Raw genomic sequence first — 20,868 nt, 5'->3', positions numbered from 1 at the left:
GCCTCAGGCAGAGCACCCAGGGCCAATGGACTTCTGAGGGAGGTGTCATGATGCCGAAGAAACACAGGCTGGAGTTTGAACCCCAGGATTAAAGCCCCCATAGCTTCAGTTTCAGAGGCCAGTGATAAGAGGCAACTTTAGAGTGAGATTCCTTCCAAGGGAGCCCAGGATCTATGGAAAGACTTCTGAAATGTATGGAAAATTGTTTCATATCTTAGAGCTTATATATGAAAGAAACTTGAGAGAAGCGTTCCCAAATTTGGCAATAGTCTTAACATTCAGATGAAATCACCAATAAGCTGTGGAACTGAAAATAACTTTCTAGGTTCTTATTTTCTATCAGAAATAAAAAGCATGGTCTGAGGCACTTTAAGGGCCATAGGCTTCCATGCAGATATGGCCAAGTCCAAGAACCACACCACTCACAACCAGTCACAAAAATGGCACAGGAATGGCATTAAGAAACCCCACTTACAAAGATATTAATCTCTTGATGGGTAGGCCCCGAGTTCTTGAGGAATGTGCACTTTGCCAAGAAGCACAAGAAGGGCCTGAAGAAGGTTCAGGACAACAATGCCAAGGCCAAGAGTGCATGTGTCGAGGCTATCAAGCCCCGTAACAAGACCAAAGAAGTCAAGCCCAAGATCCCAAAGGGAGGAACCACAAGTTTGCCTATATCGCTCATCCCATGCTGGGGAAACGTGGTCATGCCTGCATCGCCAAGGGTCTCAGGCTCTGTGGCCCAAAGTCTAAGGCCAAGGCTCAAACCAAAACAGCTCTGGCTCCAGGTCCTGCTGTGGCTCAGGCTCCCAAAGGTGCACAGGACCACCCCCACCTCCGCTGCCCCTCCGCCACCAAAGGCTCCAGCATAGAGGCTTCTGTCCGCCAGCGTGAGGACAGAGGGACTGGCATGACCCCTTGGCTTCTATCTGCAGAGGTTGGTGTCCTGTCCCATTGGTACAAATACACCTGTGTGTGGCAGGATCTGTCTAAAAAAAAAAAAAAAGCAAAAGCAAATGTTGATTGACTTTGCTAGGGGAAAGAGTGAATTACCTTTCTCTTTCCTAATTGAAAACCTTGTTATGAAAAGCAATCAAAAAGCACATGACTAAAGATGTTGAGGGAGCAGTACTGTAATATAAAGGCAAGCAAGTCAGTTCATTAATAAAAAATAAAACCATTTGTCATAGATTTTGTCATGTTTCTGGTTTAGACTAAAATTTGTATTTTGGAACTTTTCTTTTCATGCTAAATATTCACTTTTGTACCTGATTTTATTTTATAATTTTGAGTATGTTTTCTTGAAGAGGATCCCTAAAATTGTAGAAGCTTCTGGGCCCACAAAACCAGGATCTGCCCATGTTAATCACACTACTTTTAACATAACGATATTGAAAAGTGCTCTACATATGCCGCACATCGACGCAGAGAGGAGCTTCAGGGAGCTTTCTGGAAGGAGGTGGAACGATTGAGAAGACAGATAAAGAAGGAAAACCTTGCTCTGTGAAAAGATACTGAGTGATCAAAAGAGACAGGTGGAGTACAGTGAAGTCAGAGGTGAGGCAGTTGAGAAAATTTAAAGGGTTAAGGCAGACACTGAGAAAAGTTTCTGAGTGTAGTAGGAATGAGGCCCATAGAAAAGGGTGGAAGAGGCCTATTTTAGGGGCCTCATCTGTTTCTCAACTAGCAGCTTCACTCAGACCAAGCAGATGTGGTTCTTGATAGAAGTTGACACATGCTCTCTGAAGAATTAGATGCAGGCCAACCAGAGTCCATCATGCTGGGAGAAAACTAGGAGCAGGTTATTATGTGGGACCCTTGTCAAAAGTCTGCCTCCTTCCCTTAGGGCCTATGGCTTCATTCCCCTAATTGAGGAAGACATCTTGGCGTGGAAGCCTCAGTCCTCAGCTCCTTACTCTGTTAGACAGGAAGTGAGACAAAGGTGGGGCAATAAAACATGAAGGTTCCTGAACTCATATGTAGAGCTGTCTTTTTGAATTCCCATCTGGCTTTCACCTTGCACTTCCTTTCTGCAGATAAAGCTGCATGTGCCATGGGAAGTGCAGAAGAATAAGTGGGTTCAACTGCCTGTGAGTCCTGGTGAGGCATCTGTCTTCTAGCCTGGTTTGGAAGGGGTCTGGTTCTTGGGGCACTGCCATTTCCTGCTGTACAGAACAGGGAAGGGGAGCAAGAGGTTAGCCAGATGTGTAAATAGGGCTGCATTCTGAAGAAACATCTGCTCTGTCTTCCAGAACTTGCGGCTAAGCCTTCAAGGGTGGGTTCTGCTCTCTGGCGCCCTCTGCTGTGGCTGAGCAGAACGGATACTACTGTGGGTTGGGACAAGAGTAGAAATTCCAAGCAACTCTTCCCTGGGCTGAATTGGGTTAGGTTATCCAAGACACAGATGGCCAGGGCTTGGGTTGTGAAAGGCGAGTAGAATGGTAACACGGAAGATAAGACTGACTATGCTCTTCATGTTTGCCGTACCATGGTGATCCTGTAGAACTGTACATGTCAACACATGGATGTGAATGGATGTTAGTGCTTGTCCAGTCCAACCTCTTCATTTACTAGCAAGGAGCATATCTTGGAAAATACATGCAGCAGGTAAAGGTCAGGCCATCAGTAGAACAGGAAATTCAGAAGAGTAGGGTATGGGGGGATGAGGAGAAATCTTCACCTCTCCCAGATTATCCATGAAGGATCATACAAGTGAGAGCTTGGAAACTGCTAGAATAATATCTTTGAGATTATAAGTGGGTTGCTTCTGAGGGGAGGAGGCAAAAAATAACATGGTACTCCAGGAAGGGCATGCTTCTGAACTATGGAGGATCAGGACTAGGAGAAACATGCTGAGAAAAAGAAGATGGTGGCCATGAAGATAAAACACTGGAAAGGTGATCCAAACCTTCAGTGTTTCCTTAAAGTAATCAAAACAGTTGGAATGGCTACACTAGACTCTGTTCCTGTACTAGAAGAGTACCTTCCAGAGCCGAGAAAGAAGTGATATGCAGACTGAATGTGGCCACAACATTTCAGGCCTGTTAAATAATGAAACCCGCATCAAGGCACATTCCAGTGAAATTTTTGAATTCCAAGAATACATTTTAAAACCCTATTTGCATGAAGGCAGGAGGAAAAAAGAAGGTACAAAGGAATATGGATCAGGCTTATGCCAGAGGTTTTCCCTCTGAAACCCTGGAAGACCATGAATTAATTGCCACAGCCATAATGTTTTGCAAGAAAGGATGGTGACCCAAGAAAGGTAAATCCAGCCAAATCACCATTCCAACAAAAGCAAATGCTCCATGTCTTTGGTCAGGTCCCCTGGGATGGGAACTGCATACCTGGCCTGCAGGAGGTTGACTGGGAAGTGTGTTCCAGAAGCACACCTGCCTAAATGGTGGGCAGGGGGAGGGGTGAGGTAAGCAGACCAGGGCAGCCAGAAGAGCTGAGCTGCAATACATTTTGGCCAATTCCATAGGGAGCTCTGGAGCTGAGGAAGCCCTTTAGAATTATCTCAAATTGAGCCAAGGGGGGCCTCCTCCACCTACAGAGATGAGAGGCTGCCCCCAGCAGAAAAGTGGCCCTGGTCCAGGCAGCCTCCTTTCACTTAGAGCAGTTCTGAGAGGGGATTCAAACTGTGACCATCAGAAGCTAGGGAGTGAGCACCTCAATCCTGAAGGGATCTGGGTAGAATCTTTAACACCACATTGTTAAAAAAAACATATTACCTGAAGGTATACTCTGGACACCTAAGGGAAGACTGTGACAATATAAAAAGACAGGAGCATTTTCCTAATTTATTTTTAACCTCAAACCCTATTTGGCTACATATTTCAAACAACCATGGGGCACACTGGTCCCTGAGTTTTCCCAACTCATTCTTGTCCTTCTAGAATGCCTTCCACAGCCAGGTGGAATCTCCTACCACAATTTATGTCCGCTTAGAAAAGCACCTGGTAAGTTTCTCTCCCGTGTTTCTTAACAAGGATTCATCTGTTTACAAGGTTAGAATGTTATTTTGGGTGCATTAGCAAACCCAAAGGCTTTCATTCGCCTGGCAGAAAAGCAAAGTTCCATATGGCAAAACAACAGCCATTTTATTCAGGAGTTAATGATGATTTTCTGCATCTTTAAAATCCTTGCCGAGAATAGCACCTTTTCCCCACCCCCAAGCAGTATTGTCCTAGACAGGGCTGCTCTGGAAAGGCTATGAGAGGGGAGAGAGGGAAGGGAAGTCCACCTTTTATTCCATGCTCTTTTCTTTACAATGAGTACATCAAGGAAATAGCCATCAAGATTATTTATGTAGGGGCGCCTGGGTGGCTCACTCAGTTAAGCATCTAACTCTTGATTTCAGCTCCAGTCATGATGTCACAATTGTGAGATTAAGCCCAGCGTCAGTCTCCATGCTGACAGCGTGGAGCCTGCTTGGGATTCTTTCTCTCCCTTCCTCTCTCTCTCTCTGCCCCTCCCCTGTTCGCTCTCTCTCTCTCTCTCAAAATAAATAAACATTTTTTTAAAAAGATTATTTCGGTAAATCAGCCATCAAGCGGATTCCATTTCTTTTTATTCTTAGTAAGGAAAAAACTGATGAACCCAATGGTAAATACTGTTTGCCGCCATGACCTCCATCTAGAGCTCATGGCTTTTTCTCTTGGAGTTAAAAATTCAGATGATTTAAACTATTTTATTTACATTTTACATTTTTTTACATTTTCTAAATCTTCAATGAGTATATGTTACTTTTATGACCTAAACAAAATAGATGCTATTCCAGATCAGTGTAAGTGACCACACATATACCATGAGACCACAAATGAAGTCAAAGTAAACTCAGACATTAACTGTTATTATTTCTAGAGAAAACGTGTAGGAAAAGGAGTGATATTTTTTTCATTTCTTCAGTGTTACAGATGTTTGCTCATAATTAATTTTCTTTTGTATTTTACAGTGAAATGTCAAAGTTTATAATTTCCTTAAAGAGCAGAGGGTGGGGGGTGCTGTTTGGCTCAGTTGGTTAAGCATCCAACTTCATCTCATGTCATAATCTCACATGAGTTCAAGCCCCGAGTCAGGCTCTGTGCTGACAGCTCAGAGCCTGGAGCCTGCTTCTGATTCTGTGTCTCCCTCTCTCTCTCTGCCCCTCCCCCACTTGTGCTCTCACTGTCAGAAATGAATAAATGTTTAAAAAAATAAATAAAAAAGCAGAGGGTAGGTTTCATTGTTTGTTTTAAATTAGGACTGGGGATGACTGGGTGGCTCAGCTGGTTAAGGGTCTGACTCTTGATTTTGGCTCAGGTCATGATCTCATGGTTCATGGGATTGAGTTCCAAGTTGGGCTCTGTGTTGAGTGTGGAGCTTACTTGGGATTCTCTCTCTCCCTCTCTCTGTTGCTTCCCTGCTTGCGCACTCTCTCTCACTCTACCTCTTTCTCTCTCTCTCTCTCTCTCTCTCAAAATAAGTAAGTAAACATTAAAAATAAATAAATTAGGATGCACCTACCATCTCTCTACCCAGACTAACAAATCCTTTGGGAAGTTCTTAGCCTACATCCCAGTTGCTGCCCTGTTGGGCAGGCACTTCTGGTGGTCACGCTGGTAAGGCAGGTGCTGAGATGATTTTAGCCTGGGGATGGGGGCAAATCACAAAATTCCTAATTCATTTGTAGTGAGAGAGAGGGAGAAAGTGGAGTCCTTTCAGGGTGGAAATGTATATCTGGGCAGATGGAATCTCCCTTCCTCTCCATCTAGATCTCCCTGGGAGGTGCTGTCTGGCCTAATCACTAGAGTGTGGGCTTTGGCCACCACAGGCTTCCACACCCAATCTGCAATCCCTTAACAGGAAGGGGTGGGGCAGGAAACAAAACAAAAACGCCCATTATGCAATGGAAATTAAAATGGAGCCTCTACCCCTGCTACCAATCCCCTCTACCTTGCTTGACTTTTTTTCTCCATAGCACTTATTACCCCCTAAGACACTATACAGTTTATTTTCATTGTTTATTGTGTCATCCTGACTCACCTACAAGAAGGCAGGAATCATTGTGTTGAGTGATATATCCCAAGTGCCCAATATGGAGCCTAGTACATGGTAGTTGTTCGGTACATACTTTTGAATAACATTCAAGACAACTGAGGGGCGCCTGGGTGACTCAGTCAATCGAGTGTCCGACTTCAGCTCAGGTCATGATCTCAAGGTCCACAAGTCTGAGCCCCGCGTCGGGCTCGTGGTTACAGTTTGGAGCCTGGAGCCTGCTTAGGATTCTGTCTCCCTCTCTCTCTCTGCCCCTCCTCCACTCACTCTCTCTTTCTCAAAAAGAAATAAACATTAAAAAATTGACAACAAACTTATGGGATAAAAGGATTGATAACTACATGAAGCAGAAGAAGAAAGCAAGATAGCATATACTGCATATTTGCAACCAAAAATACAGATGCGCTTGAGAGGGAATGACAGTCTGGAAGGAAACACAGCAATTGTTGATGTTGATTACAAATTTGAGGACTGTGAGTGATTTCATTTTCTTCTTCTTTTTGTGTGTGTGTGTGTGTGTGTGTGTGTGTGTTTGAGAACAGGGGAGAGAGAGTGTGCATGGCAGAGAAGCAGGGGGAGAGAGAGAGAGAGAGAGACAGAGACAGACAGAGAGAGAGAGAGAGAGAGAGAATCCTAAGCAGGCTCTATGCCCAGTGTGGAGCCCAATTCGAGGCTTGATCCCACAATCCTGGGATCATCACCTGAGCCAAAATCAAGAGTTGGATGCTTAACCTACTGAGCCACCCAGGTGCCCCTTGTTTTTTAGATCATCTGACTCTTGGTGTGCAAGTTCCACCTCTCTGATCACACAAAAGTGTGTACTTGAAAAAAGGAAAAGAGGTGGGGTCCTGAGCCAGCCACAGTCCGTCCAATGTGGGTGTCTTGGTGCTGGAGGTGGCCCCTGACCATCAGAATGGACCATCACTGCTTGTAGGAAATACCAACCCCACCCACACCCATAGGAGTCCTGGGGACATCCTCCTCCTTTTTATGGGCCTGGAATCTCCCTGTCATTAGTGCCCCTGAAGTGAAATTTTTCTCTTATTGGCCACTTCCCTCCCCGCTGAGTTAGCTGAAGCCTGTTGTAAGATGATGCAGTGTTTTGGTAATACTGTAGTTTGAATCTAGGCTAACATGGTAAGTTTGAACAATAAAGCGTGAAGTGGTTAAAATTTATTGTAGGACTACTGGTATGTGAGCGGCGTGGGACAGGATTGTCTGCTGCTCCTTCTAAAGCTGTATCTATGCCCTGGAGTCCCCATGAAAGAAGGAGCTACTTTCCAGAGCAAGAGTTGGCAGGGCAGTGCGATCCTGCACGTGGCCAGGAGGACACAGAAGCCATGGGGAGCGGCAAGGATGACCAGCCCGGCACCCCAGGCCCTCGAATTACCAGGTGTGCTGAAACATGAGAACACTCATGTCTTCTCTGGAGTGTGGCCCTCCTCAAAGCTTCTATGCAGACACTGAGAATGACCTGGGAGGAACTGGGGCCGGGTCCCGAGGAAGAGGACTGTGCAACAGGTTTCTGGACAGTGTGTGGGGCTGAAGTGTGCAAAGGACAGTGATGAATGGTGTTTGGCCTTTGCTTCCAACTCTACTTGAAAATCTGGCCCCCCAGCTCTGGGAGGAAAGATGTAACCTCAGAACCATCTCGGGTCTGTCACTGATTTGTATATAAAATGGTAAGCCCCTTACCTCTCCAGCTTTCACATTTCCTGCCTCCTTTATCCCTTGTATTTCTCCAGAGCCCTTATTACTAGCTAAAATCCTGTCTCTCCCCAGAAAGTGAGCTCCATGAGTCAGACATTTTATCTCTTCTACTCTGCTTATCTCTCATCTCAGAGACCATCTGGGAAGCAGTTGGTCCTCAATAAATATTGGTATGAAGTGACAGAAAGAGAGAGAGCCACAGACAAGGAGACGCATCTTTATAAAGAATGTTTTGATTTATTTTATTACTTTAAATCTGAACCTGCATAAAGTGATGGTTAGTTCACCAGCTCAAAGCATCCCCATGACATGGAGACAAGCTCAGGTTGGGACCTCTGCCACTCACCATCAAGTCCTGTGGCCACAGCCATCAGCCCTGTGACTTAATTTGTACCCACTGAGGCTGTGACAGTCCCAGCTGCAAGCGACTCAGAGGGGTCTGCTTGGGGAGCTGGTGGGAAGGGGAGAGGGATCGCTCAGGAGGGGGGCTTGCTCCTCTCACAGACTGTGACCACGTGAGAGGGGACACCTGAGGAAATGCAAGAAAGGTGCATGGCGCCTGGGAGCTCTGGGGTAGAGATACCCAGTTCTTGCACCGGGTGACTCAAAATGGGGTGCTGATCCCCCAAAAGGATACAAAGAGGACCTAAAAGGAACTTAAGCTTGAAGTTTCTGAGAAGCAGCTCCAGTTCTCTTCCTGCTTGTGCTTGCTCGCTCGCTCGCTCTAACCCCTCTTTCTTTGCACAAATGCACCTTTGCAAAGACCCCCCCCTGAGGCCGGGCCCTGGCAGACGCCAGCCAGCCCTCCCATGCAGGTGCACAGGCATGCTCCGTGAGGTCCCCTGCCACTGTGGCAGCCCCCGCGGTGGGGTCGACTCGCTCACACGTTGGTGTGCTGTGAGGCAGAAGACGCGATGCTGCCTGGCTGGCTTCGGCCCGAGGGTGCCGAGCTGGCCGCCCGGCTCCTGCTCCGACGCCCCCCTCCCAGGCTCCTTGGGGCTGGCTCATCCGTCAGCTTGAGTTTCTCGTGCTCCTCCTTCAGGAAGAAGTCCACCAACAGGCCCTTTTCTTTCTTGATCTGGTCGCTGATGTCCGTGGGGATATCTGGGATCATCCAATCCACGAGGACACTCAGGAACATCACGAGGTTCTGCCAAAAAGAAAGGAGAAGGGTTGCGAGGAGAGGCCCAGCCCAGTGGGTCAGAGTGAGGGTCTCAGCAGCGGGGCTGGCAGTGTGATGCCATGGTGGCAGTGGTGGAGAGTACAGATCCAGGGGCAGGATACCTCCGTGTTCCTCTGGCTCTTCTGCTTACTGGCAGGTGGTCTTAACCAATGAGCAGAAGTGTCTGTCCCGCGGGGTCCCCATGGAGAAAGTGGAACAGTAACAGCACATGCCTCCCAGAGTTGTTGCAAGGATTAAGTAAGTCAATACCTTGCACGCAGTGGAGCTTGAGAAGTGTCACCTATTGCTTTTTCCCCTCCAGTTCTTCCCGCCTGGCTTCTCAGCCTCCAGGTCCCCTGCTCCAGAGCCTTCTAGGAAGTGGGCACAGAGCCTGCTGGCCTCTCCAGGGCTTCTGCTGGGCCAGCGGCTCCTCTCTTGCTTCCTGCTTGCCTTCTGTCCTCCATATCAGAGCCAGTCCTTTGGTTTCTGTGCTGAATTCTGGTTTCAGCAAACCTCACACTCATCCTGCTCTCTCTTCCTGCTAAGCCAGTCACACTGGCCCAGCTAGGGTCCCTGCCCCTAGCTTCCCCTTCTCCTTTCTAAGCTTCTGTGCACACTTGCAATTGGCTTCCTTCTTCCACCTGTGGAGCCCCATCCCTTCCCTTGGAAACACAGGTAAGATAGGACTACCTTACCCTGCAGCATTTTCCACTGAAGCGGTAAATATATCACAACAGTGCCAGCATGGCCCAATCCCCACCCAGTTCCCAGGCCATGCTCTGCCCAGTATGCTGCTCCAGTGGTGGCCTTCTCTGCCTGCCAATCACATGCTTGCTCTGAGATCTGGGCACAAGATCATAAGGGTATGGCTGTCTTCCAGGCTCCAAACCTAGTCCCACCTTGACCTTGAACCTCGCTTGCACCCAGGGGCCCAGAGGAGGGCCCCGGGACCAGCTGCTGTTTCCAGAGGCTCCTGGGTGCATTCATGCTCTAAAGCTGCTTCAAGTCACACTCTTCTCTTAAGCCAACTTTCACAGTGCCAACAAATGTTACAGGTGAGCTGTGGGAAAGCCAGGGGACACCTGCAGGGGGGCATCGGAGTGGTTTTTCTAACAGACCGCCCCATCTCCCCAGAGGAAGAATGGCTATCTTCTTTAGGTGAAAGACTAGCCGAGGGGCTTCTCCACTTCCTGGGCCAGGGGCAAAGCCAGATATCTTAGAGCCCTCCAGAGATCTGCCTTCAGGGAATACAAAAGCCTGAGGGAGTGCAAGAGAAAAGGATCTTGAAGGCCGGCAGGACCCCAAGTGGGAGCTGGGGCCACGCACTTGGCGGATCTCTGCCGTGCAACCGGAGCTGCGGCCATTGTCAGAGATAGCAATCACGGGGCTCGAGTTTGCTATTCACGGAGGGAAGGCCGGATGGCTCTGGGGCCCTCTCCGCCAGATGTCTCAGGGGCTGAGGCACTCTAACAAAGGAGGGAGCCAGCCGAGAGCTAGAAGAATGATTCGGAACTTGAGCCCTTTCTTGGGCTGCAGAGACCAGGCGGGACTGTTTGTCTGCATCGGGGATGAGATTCTGGTTTCCACTGCTCTTCTCACTTCCTGTCTTGTCTTACGTCTGAACGGGACTCTATCTCCACCCTGCAACTTACTCCACATCTGTCTTGTAACCTTACTCTGTGTTCTATTCTCTTGCTGCAAATCCATCCATGAATGGAAGCCCTCTCAAGAGTGCTTCCTGCTTCCTCTGGGGAGGCACTCACTTCTGCCTGCCACATGCAGACACCCCTAGGTCACAGCGCCATTAAAACCTGCAGATGAGGAGCAGGTGAAGAGCCATGTGGTCTTTACCCCTGCAGCCTGGATTCTAACTGGCTACTCTTTATCTGAACAACTCACCTGGAAGATTATGACAAAAGCCAGACGGGCAGACAGAATGGACCAGTACTGTTTGGAAAACTCATACGGGTTTGGGGCCCACGGCGGCTCTCGGTAATCCTTAAACCTGCCCAGAGAGAAATGTGGTGTTAAGATTGGGATAAGGTAGAGGGAAGGGGGTGCTTCTCCAGGGGGAAACCTCAAGGTTGAGAGCAGCAGGCAAGCCCCTGCCTCCCCAATTTGGGAAGTAGCAGGAAGCAGGGAGGAACAAATGTCTGTGGAACTTAAGCCATGTGGACAGATCATAACGTGGTCAGTAGAAGAGAATACTGACCAACTGTGGAATAAACCAACAAGTGTCCATGGAATAAAAGTACCAAAGTCCAAAACAACCAGTCTTGGCCTTGATATGTCTTTTTCCAACACTCTCTCCAACAGCCCCCACAGCTTCCTCTGGTGTCTGAATTCTTCTTCCAGAGGAGCCCAAGACAGTGGATCCATGTTGGCTCCATGAGCTTGAGAAGGGAGGGGAGATGCCCAGAAACCTTGGACAGTTCTCTGCAGTCCAGGGGCTCAGGGAGAACACAAGCACCTGTGGACAATCCTAGGCTTCCTTTCTGGCTAGCTGTTTCAGGACCACAGCCATAGAGGGGCTGGCCTTGCTTGGTAGCTGCATTCTTGCACCCCAAGGAAGGCTGACTCAGACCAAGCTCAAGGCTGAGTGAATTTGGGGGGGTGGCAGTAATAGTTGCTATTGGTCAGTATCTTCTTCTACTGACCATATTTATGATCTGTCCATGTGGCTTAAGAAACAAAATGTCAGGAGCGCCTTAGTGGCTCAGTCAGTTAAGCATCCAACTCTTGATTTCAGCTCAGGTCATGATCTCATGGTCAGTTGTGAGACAGAACCTGGCATTGGGTTCTGAGCTGGGCAGGGAGCCTGCTTGAGATTCTCTCCCCCCCATCCCCCCAACGCGTGTGCACGCGCATGCTCTCTCTCTCTCTCTCTCTCAAAAAAAGGAAAAGAAAAGAAAAAGAAAGGAAAGGAAAGAAAAGAAACACAATGTCAGTGCGTGATGTAAACTCGTGCCTCTTTCTCAGACCCGTGGAACCATCTAGGGCTTTTCCTCACCGCTGCCTTTTCACCCCCATTCTGTGATGACTCATGTTAAAAATGGCTCATTTTTTCAGACTCACTTTTTTCTAAGCCTGGAAAAGTGACAAGAGCTGGTACCAGAAGAATTATAACGCTTCGTGGAACTGTTTTCTCCCTGGAATTCAATAGATCTTTGACGTTGAGTAAAAGCAAAACAAGCCCCGGGCTCGGGGAAGGAGTAGGGTGGCATGAGGCCACCAAGTGGGGTGCATGGCTGCCAAGGAAGGCAGGGGCGGGCAGGGGACTCTGCCCGAGGAGGGGCCACAAAGGAACATGCAGAATGTGCCAATCCCTGAGCAAGGAGCTTTACTGGAAGTTTTCCCCATTGGATCTCCACCACAACATCCTTGGGCAGGCACTGATATCCACATGACACAGGAGGAAACTGAGGCTCAGGGAAAGTCAATTACTTGCCAAGGTCTCTCTCATGGCCAGCAAGAAGCAGAGTCAAGGTGAGACCCCAAGTCTGGCTGAAGGCAGGCCTTTTCTCTATTGTCACAAAGCACCTCACCAACAGCTGCGGTTTGAGGCGGGGGATTCAGAAATGGGTGCTTTCTGTCCCTTCCCTGCCCTGAACGAGCCAGCTGCCCTAAAAGATCCAGGAAAAAGCACGGTGGCTTCCCACTGTCCAAGGAGAGATGCAAGAAGAAGAGAAGGAAAAAAAGAGGAAGAGGAAAAGATACACACACACACACACACACACCCCAGAAAGAAAAAGGCACAGCGGCAGAGTCAGCAACAGAGACAGAGGCTGATACTAAGCAGTCAACTAGGGTTGGGCAGGAGGCCAGGAGCTGCCCCTTCCCCACCCCCGCTTCCAACAGCTGATCACAGCTGTTGCAGGCTCACTTTGCCATCCGGATGAAAAGCAAAGCTAACTGCAGCCCAGCAAAACACCACAGGATTCAGCATATCCATCCATGGCTGAGGACAGAAGCACGGCCAACCCCAGATTATGCCTGCTGACGGGAGACAGGGAGAGCATGGCTTAAAGGACAGGGACACTTTGGAGTGGGAAAAACCCCGCTCGCCCGCCCTCCTGCTGCTCCCCCCACCAAAGGATCTCACGGCAAAAGGGGATTTCTCTACTCTTCCCAAGACCTCAGGAGGTGGGACATATGCCCATTTTGTACCACAGGCACATCCCTCCCCAGGTCCAGCCCATCCCTCCTGCTACAATCAAAGTCTGTTTGTCTTGTTCTCTAGCTCCATCTAGGAAGGGACAGCTGCTCACTGGCCTTGGTGTAGGGGCCACTGCTCACCCCTCTTTTCCCCAGTCTGAAAAGAATCCATAAATAATCTAATTCTGGTCCCACTTCCGCTCCTCACTCGCCACAGCTTTTGGAAATGTCACTTTGCCCTCCTCGAGTGTCCAAGACATTTTTAAAAGCTAACAAGCACATCCATTTAATCAAAGATCTGAGGAAAGACTAACACAGATATTTCCAGAAAGCTTTACTTGGAAATACCCCTACGCCAATGGGCTAGAGGGAGCCCTGTTGGGAATGACAGGACAAACTACCCACAGACAAGAACAAGACACAGTTTAATGAGTTCTGCATCTGTTCACATTTCCCTTTCCAAAGCTAACTTTAAAAAAAAAAAACTGTGACCTACATTACTAAGAAATACATTACATTAATTTTACATTAATGCACACATAAGTACATGTCAAGGCAATAAAAATTACACAAAACATGCTTACCCTGGCTGTGTGCACTGATATTTTCTGATTCTATCCTATCCTATCTTATCCTATTCTAGTCTTTCAAATGCTGACCATGATCTGCTAAGATGATTTCATAACCTGCTAATGAACAATGACTCATAGTTTGAAAAATATGATTTCAGTAAGCCTCTGCCACCAGGTAAATGATTGGTTGTTTACGTTCCAATAGAAGTTCAGATTTCATAATTGTTTAAAGTGGCATCCTAAGAAGTCAAGCTTATCAAATGTTTTCCCTGAGCAACAAGAAGATGCTAATTAAACAAGGAGATAATTAAGACTAGAAATGGCCACAAAAAATGGACTTAATTGCGTCCACAGCAGTGACGGTTGTCTGCTAGGTCTGTTTGGCTTCTAAGCCCAGGGCACGGCACTGGCAAAGGCATGGGCTTTGGAGTCACCAGGTGAGGGCTTGATGTCTTCTCTACCACTTTAGTTCTATGTCCTCTAAAAAGTTACCCGATGTGCTGATGGCCATGATGCTGGTCTATGGAGTGGCCTCAATGCTCCAGCTCCCAGGTGGCACGTAATGAGGAGGAAAGGTCAATGAGGAGCACCCGACAGCACCTGGCCTATCAGGTACATGCCCAATACACACTAGCTATTCTTTCTCCCTCCACTGAAGGCACATTATGGAATACGCCTCTTTCTTTAAGAGGACAGAGCACATGTGCCCCTCTTCCCGGCTCCCCCTGGCATTCCAGGGGGATTTCTGAGCACTCGGGCGCAGATGCTCCAAGTTTCCCATCGTGCTGATATGAATGAGAAAGTCAGCCACTGCCACATCTGCAAGGGGCTTCCCTCAGGATCTCTGTCCAGGGAAATGGCACAAAATAGGTAAGCCTCAGGCCTGTGGGAAGTAGAACTTCTGCTCTGTTCCCATCAGCTCAAAGGCCTTCCCAAACCAGATACTTCACCCCGGTTGAGGGAGTACGTCTCCCAAAGTCCCCGTGAGTCCCCTGTGTGTCACGCCAAGCACTGGGTGACCTCCATAGCGGGTCACCTCCTGCACCTGCTGGCTGGGACTTAAGCTCGGAAGTATGATTTTAGGAGCCATTCCTTTCTCACCCTCACCCCTCCAAGGCTCTCCTTATTCTGAGCCTTAACATTGATTTTGAGAGTTCCCTGGAGTCTCATAATAATGAGAGGCTTGTAATTACAAACAACTAGAGTGTCTAATGAGCTAGTGCGCCCTGGGAGTGGATCTGTCACTTACTAACTGTAAGACCCCATGAAACGTATTTCCTACCTCTGAACCTCAGCATTCTGATCTGTTAAGTGGGGCTAGTGAAATGTGCTGAGTACAGAGAAGTGCTCCAGCTCTCTCCCACCAGCCACAAATAAATGAACACATGTGCGCGTACATTAAATGTTAAAGGAAAGCACAGTGAAAATTAAGTAAGACAATGCATGTGAATGTGATTTCTGGAGGCTTCCACAGAGAATAAACAGGATGGTTTCGACAATGACTGGGGTGGGGGCTAAGGAGAGAGTCTTTTCCTTTTGTGTGTATACCTATGTATACAGAATTACTTCTATGATAGCAAAAAAGTTCATAATTTCAAAAGAATATAATTAATGGTGATATTCTGTTCCGTGCATTTTTATACTAAGCTTTCAGGACCTAAATTATAGTGTTAACTGAGACAGACTCACACACAGTAAGTGAAACTGGTACAAAAATCATTATATCTTAGCTTTAAGTTACTTTAAGATTATATCGAGATTGTTCTAACACTATGAAAAATCACATTGAGTTGTATTTATACACTACCTAAAGAAAGAAGGTTCCCATGAATTCAAAATGTATTTCACTATTATAGAACAAAGCCATGAAACACCCTAAAGGTTCTATGAGTTCACTTGATGATGATGCATGGAGAAATGTCTGAGAAAGACTCACACAACGGTGTGACTGAGATTACTGTTGGAAAAGTGCCCAGGACTGGGCAGAGGTTAGAGTGGAGGTAGGACAGAGTTAGAGAAGTTGCTTGTAATGTTTAGAGTTTTTATAGACTCTATAGAACAGATTAATATATTACATGTATCATGAAATACTAATTTTTTAGGAACAGAAAAGAATCTTTGGAGATTATTAATTCCAAGTTCCCATTTTTATAGATGGGGAAACTGAGATGTGGAGAAGGAAGAGAGACTCCTGGCTCAGATGTCCCCCCACCATCCTCACTTGCAGGAGTGACCAGTGACCATGACACCTGCCACAATTCATCATAATACAAAATCACCGTGGGCAGGAAGAGGACATACCGAAGTAACAGAGGAGTTAGACATCAACACTCAGGAATGGCTTTTTCCAAAAATGAGGTTTTAGTTACACTATGAATCAATTAGTAAATACATCTCTCAACTCCAACCACAGTATGTTAATTGTTTTAATAGTCCCGATGGAAATTAATGTCATATTAATGCTAAACACAATTACATACAATATTTTCATACCATCTGAGCTACTTCAAACTGCCTTCCGAAACTGGCCTTTGACAAGGGAAAACACTATAGGCAATTAGGAACTAATGAGAACCACGTTAATCCAGTGGTTGATAAAGATCAGGAAAGGCAACACCCGGAAAAGCTGAGTCTCCCTCTGGTTTCAGCGAGGAACAGATGAGAGGCAGCCATGTACTGAAGAGAACTTGCCTCTTCAAAGACTTTTCACATGACTTTGGGATATGAAAGAACTCGGGCCCTGCAAAGAAACCTAGCAGGGGCCACCAAGGATGCTGTTTCTGGATGTTCAGCACCTCTAAGCAGACCCATTGGGTTGGCCATGCCCAAGTAGGCTCCCCAAGCTCCCGGACCCAGATCCCCAGCCAGGCTCTCTCCCATACTGACCCTCTGCTCCCTTCCAGTGGAGCCAGAAGCCTGAGCCACCACCCACCGTACAGGACATGGTAGCCCTTCAACCCTGTCGATAGCCACTAATCATGCCTGCTTCCTGACGTTGCCGGACTGTTTCTGGAGCAGCCCCCTGCTGGAGCAGCTAGAGGCCTGAAGAAAATGTTGCTCCAAAAATGCTGGGAATGCATCTCAAATGGGCAGCTGGAGACTTGTCCTAACTTTTACTGCTATTTTTAAGATACCTCTATCCCTGGCGAGGCTGGGCTGGAGCCCGAGACCTCAGTTTTATTTGACCACATTTATCTCCAGAGGTCACTGAAAGCTAAGAATAAGAAGGGTCATAGAGTTCCCAACACTATTTGCCAGAAAACCAGGGCAAACTTTTCATTTCCCACCATGGAAGCAGTTTTAAACATTGGCTTTGGGGCTAGCTCTAGGGCTGTCTCTGTTTCTCACAATCTCTCTCTCCTTCTCTCCTTGTCTCTCATCCTCTCTCCCTCCCTCCCTTCCTCCCCATCCCGCCCCCCCCCCCAACTCTCCTTCATTTCTATTTTGTACAGCCACTGACAACTCCTGGCTTACAAAGACATCAGCAGGTTAAGCCACCACTCCCAAACTCCTGGGCCAGACAAGTTCACATAGCATGCAGTGAGTAGAGCATACCGAGGCAGAGATTTCCATCAACAATTATTACCCATCCAGGAAAGGTAGCCCTAAAGTACACCTATGTGATATGCTGTATCTAGATAATATGCTGATGCCACTCTCTGGACACCTGCTTACACTGTAGAGTAGAGCATCTCTTTATTGCACATGTAACCCACTGCTCTTCATACTGCAGCCAGAGAGAACACTAATGAGAAGTAGGATCTCATCCCTGCTCCCTGTGGCTCCCCACTGCCCTAAGATGAAGTCCACACACCTCCATATGCCCACCACATTCTTCACGGTCTTCATGGCTTCTGTTTTTTCTTACCACCTCACCTCTCAGAGCCTATCCTCTACTCGAGCTCCCACCACCGAGCACTGAGTAGCCCATCTACCCGGGATACATCATTCTCCCTACCATTATTTTAATTGATGTGATTGGAATAAAATTCATCATATTTACCATAAAATTGGATTCTCTTAGCATCTTCCCCATCCCTGTCAATGGACCCCCCCATGCCCAGTCCTCTGACTTCAGCCCAATCTTGGGAGGTATCTTTGCCTTGGGCTCCCTCTTCTGTCCCTTGTCACCAATGCTGTCAGGTATTCTAGTAAACAGCTCATCTTCTCACTTCCCCTTCCGCCACTCTGGTCTATGTTCACCAAGGTTCATGGCTGGTGACGGCAGCAACTCAGCCACCCTCCTGGAGTTATCCCAATTCTAGTCCATCCTTCTCTCTGAGTTAATTCTCCTACACATACACTTTATCTATCATTCCTGGCTCTAAAAAGGTAACTTCCTATTATATCATGTTACAATGCCTGCAGTATTTCAAGACTTCCCATTACCTACTTCATCTACCTATTCAAATTCAACAATGCTTTGGCTTATACTATCCTAGGAGTTTTGATATATTGTATTTCCTATATTATTCTTTACTGTGATCTTCTAAGCACTCTCCTTGCTAATTACATCACCTAGCCCCTAAGTGTTCATCTAACACCCCAAATTCATCCCTACCCCATGACTTAGCCCATGCCGACTCCCCACCTAGCATACTCTTTCTGTCTTAAGACTCCTCAGGCCCTACAGGAAGCCTACCCTTCCCATTCTAGCCCCCACCGATCTTTCTCTCTTCTGAACACCCACAGTGCTCATGTTCCACACTAGATATAATCCCTGAATAGCCTGCTATGTCTTATCCACTCTGTTTATTTCTTCCAACCAGCCCATAAACCTCTTCATGGTAAGGACAAGGCTATATACTTCTTTGCTCCATAGTGTCTAGCAAAAGGCACTCAATAAACATTTATTGATGCACTGAAATTGATTTATAGTTATTCGGAAGGTTCAGGGCAGGGGAAAGATGGAGAGGAGAGTGATATCAATCTAGATCTTCCAGATAATTACTTGGATCTACCACATCCGGTCATCTGCTGCCCTCCTCCTCCCGAGTTCTTTACCTGCAGAACTGAACTTCCTGGTCAAACTGTGAGTTTTCTGGTTGCGTTCCCTCCTTCAGCTGGCTGACGTTGAAAAAGGAGAGGGTGTGGTTGACAAAGCCGTGCAGGGTCCCGTTGTGACTATAGGCATACTGGTACACGAGACGGGGGATGAAGTCAGAGGTGATGGCAATGACAAAAGCCTGCAGGACAGAGCACACGCACTTGAGGAGTGGTCAGGATGGATGCTATCAGGTGGAACAGGGTCCTTCTGGCTGACAGACTGCTGCCCCTTGGGCTCCCCATCCAGAGGCACTGCTCTGGCTGATACAGAAGTCCTTATCTCTGAGCTCCCGCGGCTTTTCCATCTTTGCTATGTGTAAGGGAATCCACAGACAGTGGCTGTCAGGAGGGTGAATTACAATCCCTGATGCAAAGGATGCTAAGCCAGTGTGGATCATTTGGTTCTGGAGAGAATGAGCCACCTCTGGTCTGAATTGACACTGGTGTTAGCCAAGTCAAAGCAGAGTAGAAGATATTCTGAGAAAATTACTGACGTTGATTAGAGTGTCACTTAAGTGCAGTGTGCAAGGACACTGAATGGCCATGTACATCTGCCTCTGAGTGACACCAGAAAACCAGGAATACCAAGGATATGGGTCCACAGTTCCCCCAATTTGACCATTGCCTCTTGACACTTTTCAGCACAGCATGTAACGGAAGTTGTTCTTTCAACCAAAGAAAGCAGCGAGTCTTGCCCGATCGAACCACACGTACCTAACATACTATCTGGCATAGTTAAGTGTTCTATAAATGTCTACGGAGCAAACCAAACACCAAGTGAGTGATTGCATGTTTGAATGTGGAGGTACTTTCTGCAAAGAAAACCTTAAATCTTTTTGGCAGGTGTTTATACTGTATTCTGCACTAACAATTAAAGCCCTTTTAAAAATGTAGTTTAGGTGTTGTTTTCTAAATGTATATATGAGTGCGGATGGCCATACCATATTTGAGAATGAGTAATGTGCTTACAATCACCACAGCTACAACTTACTGAGCACTTGCTACATGTCCTTTCATCTTCCCATTTAATTTCCAGAATGATCCTATTTGGTGGGTAATCTTATGCTCTCTCATGTTTACAGATAGGTAAAGAAGACAGAAACCCAGGGAAGTAAGATTTCTTGTCATTCTGTCATATGATAGAAAGTACCTAGAACGCAGGGCCTCTTTTCCAGTAGACACAACCCCAAAGGAGCTACTGATCTGTTTTCAAATTGCACCTCATTTCTCAGCCACAAGATGTGCGCTTCCTACATTGAACATTCACAGTGCAGCGAGCTGATTCTCTCTGCCTTTCCTCCTGCCTCTCCAGGCCTTTAATGTGTTCTTAATAGGCAACCAAGTCACAGAATCAATGTTTCTCTCCCAGGGGAAAATGGGTGGTGGCTTTCTTGGGAGGTGCCAAGCTGGGGGTCTTTTCTTGGGAGGTAGGACAGGAGGCCTGCCTAGCCACCATCCATACAAAAGGCAGAAGCAAAAGTTGCTATTGGCTTGGGCCCATCAGGATTTCCTCTGAAATGTGGACATGTCTGGCAAGGCAGTTAAAGAGGTCACAACAGGTAGGACCCCTCTTCTTGCATGTCCTATCTTAACCTACGTGGTGCCAGAGTCCATGGGAATAATTAGGACTTCGCATTGACAGCTTGGAGGAACCGTAATTAGGAACCGCTGCCCGGGCAATGCTCCAGGTATTGTTTAGCTCAGGAGGAGAAAAAGAAAGGAAAGAGATGGATAGATATGCGGAATTCTTTCCTCATTATTCTTGGCTCCAAGGAAAGATCAGATTTTGACTCTTAAGGCCACGGTATGCACTCTGGTGGGTAATTACCTTCCTTTCTCTCTGTGAAATTAACGATATGGTAGCGTGGCTCTGGCCAACGGCACCACGTATGCACTACTAACCAGGGGGCTGCCTTTAACAAAGCTCCAGAAGGAAAAGGCTGGGAGGTAACGAGGGCTGGTATCCTGCTCTGAAGACCTCAGCTCCTGTGGAAAGCCCTTCCCACAGGGCTAGGGTGTCACGAATTTAACACTTACGTTGCTGATAACAGAGAACTTGCCGATCCCGGAGAGAATGTCAAACCAAATCCCTGTAAGACAGAAAGAAGGGCATCTGGCTCATTCCCACCCTTGGCCTGGTGACAACAAGGCTGCAGCTCAGGGTGATGTTCCACAGGCACATTA

The 20,868-nt window shown here is 47.3% G+C and overlaps 1 protein-coding gene and 1 pseudogene across 1 annotated transcript in view; one reads left to right on the top strand and one right to left on the bottom strand.

Moving 5' to 3' along the window:
* The first annotated feature begins 219 nt into the window (after positions 1-219).
* On the top strand, positions 220-2,074 carry LOC131483899 (large ribosomal subunit protein eL29-like; annotated as a pseudogene).
* A 4,296-nt stretch (positions 2,075-6,370) lies between these two features.
* Positions 6,371-20,868, bottom strand: part of ANO2 (anoctamin 2) — a 341,667-nt gene continuing 327,169 nt past the window's right edge. The window contains exons 22-25 of the mRNA XM_058743946.1: positions 20,722-20,774; positions 18,643-18,824; positions 10,811-10,916; positions 6,371-8,899 (exon numbers count right to left, since the gene is read on the bottom strand). Coding sequence (XP_058599929.1) covers positions 8,630-8,899; positions 10,811-10,916; positions 18,643-18,824; positions 20,722-20,774 — 611 coding nt within the window. The 3' untranslated portion in view covers positions 6,371-8,629. The remainder of the gene's footprint in view (positions 8,900-10,810; positions 10,917-18,642; positions 18,825-20,721; positions 20,775-20,868) is intronic.

Source organism: Neofelis nebulosa, chromosome 8, assembly GCF_028018385.1.
Source record: "Neofelis nebulosa isolate mNeoNeb1 chromosome 8, mNeoNeb1.pri, whole genome shotgun sequence".
NCBI classification, from domain to species: domain Eukaryota; kingdom Metazoa; phylum Chordata; class Mammalia; order Carnivora; family Felidae; genus Neofelis; species Neofelis nebulosa.
This window is presented reverse-complemented; position numbering and strand designations above follow the sequence as displayed.